This window comes from Anoplophora glabripennis, unplaced genomic scaffold (assembly GCF_000390285.2).
Source record: "Anoplophora glabripennis isolate ALB-LARVAE unplaced genomic scaffold, Agla_2.0 scaffold1457, whole genome shotgun sequence".
In the NCBI taxonomy this organism is placed as follows: domain Eukaryota; kingdom Metazoa; phylum Arthropoda; class Insecta; order Coleoptera; family Cerambycidae; genus Anoplophora; species Anoplophora glabripennis.
Genome location: NW_019417530.1, coordinates 48,355 through 60,630, shown reverse-complemented (window position 1 = coordinate 60,630; position 12,276 = coordinate 48,355). Strand labels below are relative to the sequence as shown.

Genomic DNA, 12,276 nt, shown 5'->3' with positions numbered 1-12,276 from the left:
TGATTTTATTATTTTTATTTCATATAATTATAGGGCTGCCAAGTGTTGATAATGTCCAATGAGACTATAACCAATATTACACAGTTTGGCTATTAACTTTTAACCCTTTCGCTGCGCAATACGTCTGAACGTAGCTACCGCGCCGTGCGCAATTGTTTATTGCGTGCGAATATATACGTCTGGAGCAGTTAGACCACTTATAGTTTTATGTTATGTTGTGTTAAATTACGATTTACGATAAATTTTACGATTTTATTTTGAATAAAATACAGTATATGTACTAAATAGAAACTGAAAGAAACATGAACAATCTTGGTACTATTACCCAGTACCTCTTTCCATAAAAATATTTGTCACAATCGGTATAAGCTCGCCCGCAAAAATTCGCCTTACCAATTGCAATAACCGAGTCACTATGCGCACGGTTGCGAATATATACGGTTTGAGCAGCCTGATCCAATTTAACTATTCATGCGAATTAATCCGTCTGGAGCAGTTTGAGCCCTATAAATTTTTAGCGAATATATACGTCTGGAGCAGTGAAAGGGTTAAGAATGATTTTGTTGTGGCAATGTACGTGGTGCTATCTATGTGCGGTCAACGGAACTATTTAATGTGAAGCCTTCCGAGCAATCGAACAAAGTCATCAGTGTATGTGTATCTACCATAAAATTACAAAGTTTTGCATGAAACTAGTGTTTAATAGTTGTCATGGAAACGTACATTAAACAGCATACAGCAATCAAGTTCTGTTTTAAAGCCAGTAAAACAGCTGTTATAAACAGCGTACAGTGAGGAAAGTCTATCATGTCTGACTGTGTTCCTGTGGTTTGGATGGTTTTGTGATGGCCAATACAAAATTCATGACCACGAGAGGATAGGGCTTCTCCGCACAAGCTGAACAAACGAAAACATCGAAACTTTGCCTTTTACGCTGACGTCTGATCGTCGATTAATCATCAGAATGTTTACAGATCGTGTACGATTGAGCGACGGTCAGACTTCAGCGCAGAGTACATGGCTTGGATGTTTTCGTTCATTGGGTTTGTACGGGGACATTTTGTCCTTTCATCATCGTGCATGCTGTCTCAACCATCACAAAACCTTCCAAACCATGGAACAACTTTATGTTGTTTGTAACAGTTGACACTTTTTCATGATAACTTTCAAAAAATTGCTTCATACAAAACGTTATAACTTCTTGGTAGATACACTTTCTACTAAGTAGTTCCATTGACCACACATGGATAGCATCACACATTTCGCCACGAGTTGCTCTCACTAAAGACCTCAGAAATTCAACAAAACGATATTTTAAAAGTTCACTCATTACCTGTAGCTTCTTGTGGTGTCTTTAAGAAAAAAGATGTCTAATTTTATTCCAAAAAATAATGATTTTCGATTTATTTTTAAAATTTTCATTAATATTACCAAATACTTGCACAAAATGTCAAATAACTCAAACTACTCATTTTTAAAAAAGTGCAGGGGATTTTTTTTTGCTAGAAATACATCTTTAACTACAACAAATCATGAAAAAATCCATTAAAATCAGAGACTTGAAATTTTGCATTTTTGTTACAGTATGGCATGGAAAAAAATGTTTCTCAGACATTTTGCTGACATTGTATTTAAAATGGTAATATTAGAAAAAAAATTGTATTTTTATTGCAGATGGGCATGGAAAAAAAATTAATTTCTTAAGACATTTTGCTGACATTGTATTTAAAATGATATTAGAGAAAAAAATAGTAGGGTACTTAGTAGATTCACTATAGAGTCTCACCTAGTAGACTACTGTTCAAATAAAGTGATGTTATATTCAATGATGTACTTGGTAATGTTAATAATAATAGCTTTATTTGCCCAACAGTGTATAAGCGCCATTTACAGAGCAAAACTTAAATATTCACAATTATAGTGCAAACACGATTTACAATTTCTATATGTTCATATAAACAAAAAGTAAATATTGAGCAGGAAATACTTACATTACTAATTATCTAAATATACTTCCTAACGAATTAATTTAATAATTGCATTCATTGAAGAGTTGTTAATATCACATAAGTGCGGAATGCTATTAAAATTTTTACTCATTACGTATAGTGGCGACTTCATACGGATATTAGTTCTCGCTCTAAACATATGAAAAGTAATGCCTTGCCTAGAATGATACCTAGGCGTATTAAAACCAATTTGCCCTAAAAGTTCAGGACAATCGATCTCATTATGCAGCAGTCTATACAAAAACTTTAAAGAAACATGTTTTCTTCTAAACTCTAGAGAATCACATTAAACCTATTTGTTAAATAATTATAATCTATTCCTCTTACAGGATATTGACCACCAACTTTTAGAGCCAAATATTTTAAAAATAGTTAATCAAATTTAAAAAAGTAATAAATTGAAAATGGTGCCTTTTTCGAATTCAATGACAAAATTCAGACAAAATGTTCAGTGGCATCAAATTTTTGGGGTCTTTAGTAAAAGTAACTACTGGTATCTCTGCCACTGGTTCACATATGTATGTAAATCAGAATTCTGTGGATTTTTACCTTTAATTAGATAAACCATTAGCCTAAGTCTCATCTTTTTATATCAAGCGTGTTCAAAGATATTTTAGAAGTGTTTTTTTTTTAATTTCAACATCCTGTATCTTGAACAATCAATTTGTGGACCCATGTTTATATAAACTTTTTGGTTGCAAATTACTCAAAGAATCACCCCTGAAAGATTGTTGGCACTTAGTTAATACCCTGTGTATAAGGTACACAATAATAATTTAAACTGAAGAGGAACATCTATTTATGTATGGTCTATGTAGCTGGTCAGCACCAGTTACAGAATTACCTTTCACTTCCATAGTCTTAGCTAGGAATTAGTTTGTCCTTGTTATTTTCGAATTAGGCTCTGTGGGGGCAGAGCTGCTGTTAGTACCCCTAGGCCTACCCTCATATTTATTTCAGGTTTTGTTGGTTTTAAAGCTGCTACAGGCGAAACCATTCCTCAGTTGTCCGAGCACTGTTGTTAATAATCCTCCGAGATGTCTTGTAGTGACCGTCGACTGGTCAAATCCAATGCTTCCAAATGTTTCACTGTTTTTCACTGCAGTTAAGTTAAGGTGAATAAATAGAGGCAAGAAACCTCTGCACTAAGGCAAGGCAAAGAGTTTTTCAAAACAACTCGATAACAATAAATTTACTGAAGGAAAACCGCAGATCGATAAGGGCAAGAGTAAAATATCTAATTGGATATATCAAACTCAGGAAACTATTAAATGACTGTATAGATTCTGCCAGAAGGAAGAGAGTACAGTGTATTGTGCGAAAGTGAGTCTATTCTTCAGAACAGGAAAACTGGATATTACGTAAAGGAGTAGCTGTTGAAGCTGTGGAGACAGAGCCTAATTAGAAGGATAAAACTAGACAAAGAACTTTCAAATCATGGAGATTCACAATCGACATAGAGATATGATCATACTGGAAAAAGTTGGCGTTTTCGCCATGTTAACAATCTACATGTTAACTGTGAATGTACAATTTCAAGGTTAGTTTCTACTTTGCAAGTTAAGTTTAGACTTCATGACTTTTTGAAGGGCATAATATCTTTCATCAGAAGAAACTTTCAAACTAAACAAGAGAGCAACTTTCCTGTTATTGGAAGCATGCAAATTAGACTACAAATTAGGTTCTATATTGCATATTTATAACTCTTCAGTGTAAATATTATGTGGCATTAAAATTGCTAGTCAATAAAAAGTACTACCATCAGATAATTTTTTTTTCATTGGACGTTCTGATGTTAAATGAAGATAAAAAAATGTTTCTAGTTATTCATTAATTTTAATGTCATATCTAGTTAAAAATTATTTTAGGAAATGGTAATTATAATAAGTATTGCTTGATACTTATCAAGCAATAATTATATAATTAATTAATTAATTAATTAAATTAATATATAATTATTTATCTTAATATAAGATAAAGAAAAAAAAAACTTGACTTGTGAAATTACTTTGTAATAGGTTTGTTCCTGCAAGCTATTGGAAATGTTGAATAACATTTGGTAGTTAACAATAACAATTTTTCAATTGAGAATTGCAAGAGTGCATACTTCAAACCAAACACTTCCAACATTTCTAGCTGCCTGCTGGAACACAATTAATATTTGCGTTTGTACTAAATTTTCACCAAAAAATTCCCTATTTCCAGGCTTTCCAAATATATTTTATAATCCGATTTGCAAAAATATCAGTAATCATTCTTTAATCATCACCGTTTTCTAAATTTTAATTTCTATTTAAGCTTTTCTGTTTATATAAAGGGCGATTCACAAACAGTAACCAAAAATGAAACTTCGTATTCTTTGGTGAATTTTAAGGGGACTTGTATACAATTTTTATCTAGGATGCTTCGTTAAAGAGATACAGGGTGTTAAACTTAAAAAAAACACTTTTAATTGTTTTAAATAATTTAAAAACTAGTAAGTGAAATAATTTGAAATTGGACACATATATGTAATGTAAACATTGTCCAAAATCTGCGGCCTTTTCCTAAAATTTAGATGCTCCTGAGGCGGAAAAACAGGGTATTAGTGACATATTTTTCTAAATAAAATGGTACGCCACTGATTTGCGGTAACAATTATATTTTCGGATTCGTTTTTAATAAAATAAAGAAATTAATAACATTAGTCATAATTTTATTTGAGTAAATACTCACTCTACTCACTTCCATTTGCACGAACACAGGTGCGATCTTTTTAGTAACGAAAATGTAACTTGTTTGAAATTTATTGTTGCTTGAATCTGATGAAAAGCATTATTTATTCTTTCTTCTAAATGCTCAGAATGTCAAAATTGTTATCGTGAGAGTAATAATTTTTAGAAAATTGGAAGACGAAACCGAAAATATAATTGTTACCATAAATCAGTGACGTACCGTTTTATTTAGAAAAATATTCCACTAATACCCTGTATCTCCATCAGAGGAGCATCTAAATTTTAGGAAATGGTCTCAGATTTTGAAGTGTTTACATAAATACATGTGCTCCATTTCAAATTATTTCACTTACCTAATAGTTTTTAAATTATTTAAAAAAAATTAAAAATATATTTTAAGTTTAACACCCTGTATCTTTTTAACAAAGCGTCCTAGATTAAAACTTCAAATGTAACCTTAAAATCCACCAAAATATATGAGGTTTCATAAAAATTTAATGAGAACATTAGTAAAAATAAAATAATTCTGAATGGTAGTCAACTAACATACGACATTAGTGGTATAGATAGATGCCATAAAGTTAGTGGTAGCAGAAGTGATTCCAGTGGCATCTATTACATAAAAATTGGAATTTGAAAGTCTTTCATGAAAATTTAAGATTTTCCCTAATATTTCCCCACATTTCCAGATCTTTGAATTACCCTAAGTTTACAGATTAGCAATTTTATTCCTCAGTTACAAATGAAAAGTACAGACTTCAAGGCATACAACACATTTATTTGAAAAATATTTATATCTTACAATAATTAAAGATACTATACCCCTATATCAATAAAAAAATAAAACAAAAAACAACAATCTAAAAATTTCAACAAAACACCATTATCATAAAGTAAAAATTTGATACTTAAAAATAATATGGAGTGTATCAATGTAACAAAGTCTGTTTACAATTTAGCATTAGCTCTAAGAAGAGGGGCTAGTTTTTGAGCCAGCATGATATTGCCTGTAATTTTAAGTTTTCCCTTCATGAAGGCAGTCTGTGGATTCAATTTCCCTTCTGCAAGGAGTATGAAATCCTCATCGGAAATGGTCAACGTCGTATTCGGTTTACCTTCTGGAGTTCCCTCGTAGACCTTAGCATTTTTCAAGTCCATTGCTGTAAAAAGATTTATTGTCAGCTAAACCTTTAGAAAACCTTGTTCTTAATATTATAAAATATCTCTTTCTGCAGGCAACTGTTCACTTAAATTATAGAACTAAATACTTACTCCACTGTTTAGCCTGTTTTTTGTCTTTTGTGATATTGTACAAGAACAATCCACCAACAGATTTTGCTTTATTTGGATCTGCTTTGACTTGATCGATAATAAATTCGAAGATGGCATCACTCTTCAATTCTGGGGTAGCCAATTTGTTCGCCAATGGTTGCATGCTTACCGATTTTAAATCAACGTAAGCTCCTAATTAAAAAAAAAGAAAAAATGTAATTACAGTAATTTTTCTAAAATTAATTATCATTTATCATTATTTTTTTATTTCCTTCATAAAGTAGTGTAATATTTACAAATTGTGAATTCCGGATGCTAACAAATGCTTTACTTAAACATGAAATATTAGATGACTATTGATCGATAATAATAATAACTCAAAAGCAATAAATAGGTATTCACTTCAAATAAATTTAATTCAGGTCCTTTTCAGGTTTAATTTAATAATAAATAATTTACATCGAGCTGCTGAATTTCTTAAAAGCTGAATATACACTAGCAGTTTTATCGACCGATTTATCGTTGAATTGAATAAATTGTAAAGACAAAACTGCTAGTTCGGGTCATCAAGAAAGATTGAAAAATACCAATATTTTAGGGGTTAAATTGCTGCCAAATAATTTGGAGCGATTATTTTGTCACATACACTAACACAGTGATTAAACGGGTGATAAATCTGTCGTGAATTATCGGGCGATATTTTGTAGAGCATCATCTGCGTGTTAGTATATGTTGGAGCGATATGTAAAGTCGGTTAATTTCTGTACTGATTTTAGAACATACTACAATTTCAAATATGGCAACAAAATAATTTATTAGTGGACTGATCGATTTATATCATAATCAACCGTGTTTATGGAAAACCTCACAAAAATATACAGATAAAAATATTAAAAACGAGAGTTATAAGGAATTAGTGGTGTATTGTATTGTTTCCTCAATAACCATGTTTCCACCCACTTTGTTTGCTTTTTATTTCTTCTGCATTGTTTTATAATCACATAACCCATCATTCCAAGTAATAAAACGCGTTTTAAGTCATTTTTGTTCATGTTTTCGTAGCAAACTATCTTATGAGTAACAAAAAATTGCTTTGATTTTTTTTTTGGACTTTTGAACAGTCAGATAAACTTTGTACCATGATTCGATCCAATAAAACTTCGTATTAGTGTCCTCTCTGAAATTTGTCTGAAAGGTTTTTCTTAACGATTTATCCGACGATTATTTGGTACAATTTATCGCTCCAATAAGTCTTTGCGTGTGTATTCAGCTAAACAAATCTTTATCTTTTTGATGTTTGATGATTCTCAAAGACAACAATAAAATAATATTTTGGTCGCTTAAAAAAATTCCAATTATTATTTCTAGATTTATGGTACTTTCTATGCTTATCAGAAGTAAAGTATTTCATCTGCAATAATTATTACCCGTTAATAAAGTTTATACCTTTTTAATCATTGATTATGCCAGTTGCCGATTTTGAAGGTTATAACAAATTTTGTTTAGTAAACGGAAATATTAACTTACCAAATATATGAGGAAAATAAATTGTTAAAGCTAAACGAAATACAGATAAAATAAATTTACTCTACTCTTGATAAAACTAAACTTTGATCAAATCATATAATCAAATATTTTGTCGTATCTGATAACTGATACCAATAATATCGAATAAACTTCGATATTCGAAGTGCGCAAAACGAGCGTTTCAACACAAATTCGAGCTTCAAGCACTTCAAGCGCTACTAGCTACTACGCTGCGACAGTACGTTGTTTTGCAGTGTTGCCTAATTTGGGATATTTACGATGATTTTAATAATTTTGAAGTATCGTTGAAAAATACAGGGTGTACCGTACCGTCCGTCACCTATATTCGAATTCGTTAATTCGCGGCCGTTAAGTTCCAAGTTCCTGAAAAGTTTTTGAATTTTTTGAATAACCGTATTAGACGAGTTATATCGACGATTTTGATTATTTCTGGGATGTGGTCTTTTATTTTTAATTATAACATTTTGGTGTTATATAGAGTGGTTTTTTAAACTAACAACTGCTAGAAAATTGATGTATTATGAAAATATCCGCCCATAACTTTTTTGAGTGCGTCTACGATATTCCGTTAGAAGTATGCAGAAATATGGAAAATAAGTGGCTATATGGATAGCTAACATTTAATTTGTACGTTGTTAAATTTTGATGTTTACATATATTTGTTCCATCAACTGAAAAAGTGTCCAGGAAAAAAACTCAAGAAAAAATTTTAAGTAGTTTAAGTTAACTTTATTAAAAAGAAAAAAGTAACATTAGTTTTAAACTAAGAAAATAGAGAAATTTGAAGTGTTTTAACTAGTATGTATGTATTATTATTAAAAATGACGAATTCAACACACAAAATATTGCCTAATGATTAAAACGTATATTTTTTTGCCCCAAACATTTTTTTGAAAATATAAAATTGTAAAAAATTGAATTCAAGGTTTTGCATTGTCTGCATTACTGCATTATTTCTTAAACTGCTGCACTTACTAGTAGGTAAGGATGACAATTGCATGTAGACATTTGAAATTTGTTTTTTTTTTTTGGCTAAACCGATCATTTAATCAAAATTTTGCTTTCTAAATTTTAAATGCAATTAGCTAACCATGAGGTAATATCTGCAGTTACTGCACAAGATGTGTGAAACCATGTATTTTTTAATAATTTAAGATGTTTATGAGCACTAATTGGACGTGTGATTTTGAATTAATAATACATACGTTGCTTTTCGTTGTACAAGTCATACATTTTTACATTCATTTTGCGATTAAAATGAACTGATATTTAAAAAATATCTTCTTTAAGTGACCTATGATCTATTTGTTCTTATTACGCTTTACGCTTTACGCAGACAAGTAGTTTGTTTAAAGTCGATTAAAGTATTAAAAAAAAACACAAAGTAACTATGTATTACAGAAATAAAAAAATGTGGCAACAATGGAATATTTTCTAATTATGATAAAAATCAAAGTTCAATTATATACTTGAATGTGAATTATATTTAAATGCATAATTGATGGACTTTGATAGCATAAAACATTACTTTACTTGCATTTTTTAAGTTTAATATTAGCCATTTTAATTTGAGAAAATAAAATTATATGAACATAGCTCCAGAAATGCTTAATTTTAAAGATAGACGGTAATATAGTTTGATTAACTTTTTTAGTTATTCTCATTTGTTTCACATGTTTCCTGGCAGATGAACCAATGGTTCTATTCATGACCATAATAAATATAATGTTAGACAACAAGCCACATTAAAATGAAAGCATGCTTTAAATCATTTTACCGTCCAAACTCGAAACAGCGAAAGACAATAAAATTTTTCAGAAGGATAAAACAAAAAAGTTACCTTTTCTCAAAAGACTCAGACACAAAAAAGAAGCTTTTAACAGATCTACATAGCATATGAATTTCTATTTCTTATTTTTGGTCTGATAATCCTTTGCAACACTTATTTACTATGTTATTTGTTTTCTAGGGCGCATTAAAAATAATTTGGAAAATATTAAAAATTGTAAAAATGAAAAAAAATTAACACAAGTATTCAACGACTTTTTTGCTACTATTAATATTTTCGGAGACTGGTATTTTCTACTAAAGAAAATTATTATATTTGATTTAAAAAAAAAACAGTTTTAACCTTTTAACACAAGGGTGATAACAATTGGAAAATTTATTTTATCCTTACAATTGAAATCAAAAATGGGTTTTACATTTACAACATACTCAAACATTTATTTCAATGTAGAATAAACAACTCTCTTATTTTCATTAGTCAATAAAAAATAAAATAAATCAACTAGTGTACAGCAATTTCATTCGTTCAAGGGTGATTCGAATATTTATTATATTACGAGTAAATTGTTTTTTATTTTATTGATTTGTTTAATATTCAAATATATATACACAGGGTGATTCAGTGATAATGTCACTGTCGTGGAATATGTATCAGTACCGACGGCATGGGCCCTAGGTGGAGATTTCGGAAGTTCGAATCGAGCTCCACGTTGGGCGCCATGTCGTGATATATGATCGTTGGTGCCTAATAGTTGAGAATTGTGCGGGGAAATATGATCGGAATGTTGTGCTTGGTCGGCATGGGTCCTCAGTGGAGGCATCAGGAGTTCTAATCGAGCTCCACGTTGGAAACCATGTCGCAACCTGTGATCTGGGATGTCAGTTCCCTTGACCGGGTTCCGCGGCAGGAACGCACGGAGTTCACGGGGATCGTCGCTATCGACGCCCGGTCGCACTATATTCTCTGACGATTGGAATCTGTGGTGGATATGACCTACAGACGTGGTGTCTAGGACACGAGCTCGCGGGGGAGATCTCGACGAAGAAGGTCGAGCTCCGCGTTGAGCGTCGTGTCGGGTTAGACTTTCTTGATATGGACCACTTAGGCGATGATCGTATGTTCGGGGGAAATCATGAGAATGGACGGGCGACGTACAAGTATTGTTTTGATAAAAAAGGCCGGCTTCGTCACCTATGACGTAGTCGGCTAAGGGGTTTTCGCTTACTATGGCACCCGAACGCGATGCGCATTGCTCCCGCTGGATACCACTTCGTAAAAAAGCTGAATGAACTGTAGCGTCGTCACCGACGGCTAGCTCACGTTCCGAAACACCCGACATCGGAAGTATTCCACTACCGGGGCCAGATCGTGAACCGTGGTTGGACTCATGGGATTCCCCGGACCCTACCAGTTGGTACGTAGGTTGAACCTCGTCCCGAGTATCTGTGGGTGACCCACTTCGTGGTAACTCTTGGTTGCTACTCGGATCCGCGAGTGCGTCGTGAGGGGTGGTCGAGATGGTGCCAGTAACTCGCGTAGCAGCGGACCTCAACGCGTACGGCGCTGTGGCTGCGCCGTGCCGCGTACTTCCGCGAGCCACCATCTTCGGTCCCTCAGACTCTTCGCGGAGCATCGATATAGCGTTGGCAGAAGAGGCCATTTCCTCTTTCACCCCGAATGTCGAGAGATCTTTCGCCGGCAAACAGGTGTGAGGGCAGTTCGTGTGACCGCTGGTCTCTCCGATTTGGGACGAGGTCTCGTCCAGCTCAGTCTTGATCATACTCACACGATCTAATTTATTATTCGTAGTATTACCTTCGAGGGCACCAATCCTCGTAGCACTGGATTTCGTAGTCGCGTCGCAGGGGTTCATCTTCCCCGTACGACAATGTCGGAGCAAGCTCTTTTGCTCCGAAAGTCTTGTAGACGTCTTGTAGTAAGCACTGACTCTACTATTAAATGTGGGTCTCTCGAGGGAGCCCTAGAAGTAAGGATAACTTCTTTACTAAATTTGGAAGTACGCCGCCACAATAACGTGCGTACTATTGCTTTGTGCCCGTGGGTCACAAAGTAAATGCCTCGTAGGGGTTTGACGAGGAAGGTTGCCTCGACGAGTGACCGCCTAGAAGTTTGACGAGGAAGATTGCCTCGGATTTGCAGATCTCAATGGAGTCTGAATTGTAGGTCTCGTAGGAGCCTATGTGTGTACTTTGTACCGAGGTGCGGGTCTCTCGATGGAGCCGGCACAGTCGGAATCAAAGTCTTCGTCGGAGGGTCGCAAGCCTCGGACGGTATGCAGGTCTCTGGAGGAGCCTGAAAGTATCGCTGTTTCGTCGCAGGGGGCGATCGAACAGGATCTTCGCCTCAGGTTGGGCTACCTCGGGCGGAACGCAGGTCTCTGGAGGAGCCTGGAGTATCGCTGTGTCGATGCGAATGGCTATCGCACAGGATCTTCGTCGGAGGTGGTCAGTCTCGGACGGTTTCGCAGGTCGCAAGTGGATCCTGGAGTTTACCGCTGTTTCGATGCAGGGGGCTATCGAACAGGGTCTTCACCTCAGGCTAGGCTACCTCGGGTGGTTGTCTCGTTAAGCGAGTAGTGGTTGCAAAGCACTATCAATATCACGTCGAGGAATGGCAGCCTCGACGGAAGCCTCGTGAAGCGAGCCTGTGAGCTTGAGCTCCAAAGTTCTTGAGCTTGATGACAGGGTTTTTTCAATCAAACCGTGGAAGATATGTTAAAAGTATATATTGAACAGAATTAACAAACAATAAAGGTTCACAATTAACATATACAAGTTATTTACCATGAATAAGATTTGTTACACAATTGCTCTGTATCGCTTTCCGTCTCATGTACTCCCACTGAAGTACTGTAAACGCCAAAAGTAGACGTTCGATCACTTTTGTGGGATTTCCATACTTTTGGCGGACCGGGCCTTGAATT

The 12,276-nt window shown here is 34.2% G+C and overlaps 1 protein-coding gene across 3 annotated transcripts in view; it reads right to left on the bottom strand.

Annotated features, from left to right (window-relative positions):
* Positions 1 to 5,609: 5,609 nt before the first annotated feature.
* LOC108915760 (peroxisomal multifunctional enzyme type 2) overlaps positions 5,610 to 12,276 on the bottom strand; it is a 54,984-nt gene continuing 48,317 nt past the window's right edge. For 2 of the 3 annotated variants that reach the window (XM_018721882.1, XM_023456390.1), the window contains 2 exons: positions 5,996 to 6,187; positions 5,610 to 5,883 (listed from right to left, as the gene is read on the bottom strand). In XM_018721882.1, the coding sequence (XP_018577398.1) occupies positions 5,672 to 5,883; positions 5,996 to 6,187 (404 nt within the window). In that variant the 3' untranslated portion in view covers positions 5,610 to 5,671. Of the gene's footprint in view, positions 5,884 to 5,995; positions 6,188 to 7,522; positions 7,711 to 12,276 lie in introns of those variants that run through there. The other variant, XM_018721883.1, reaches the window with a different exon arrangement.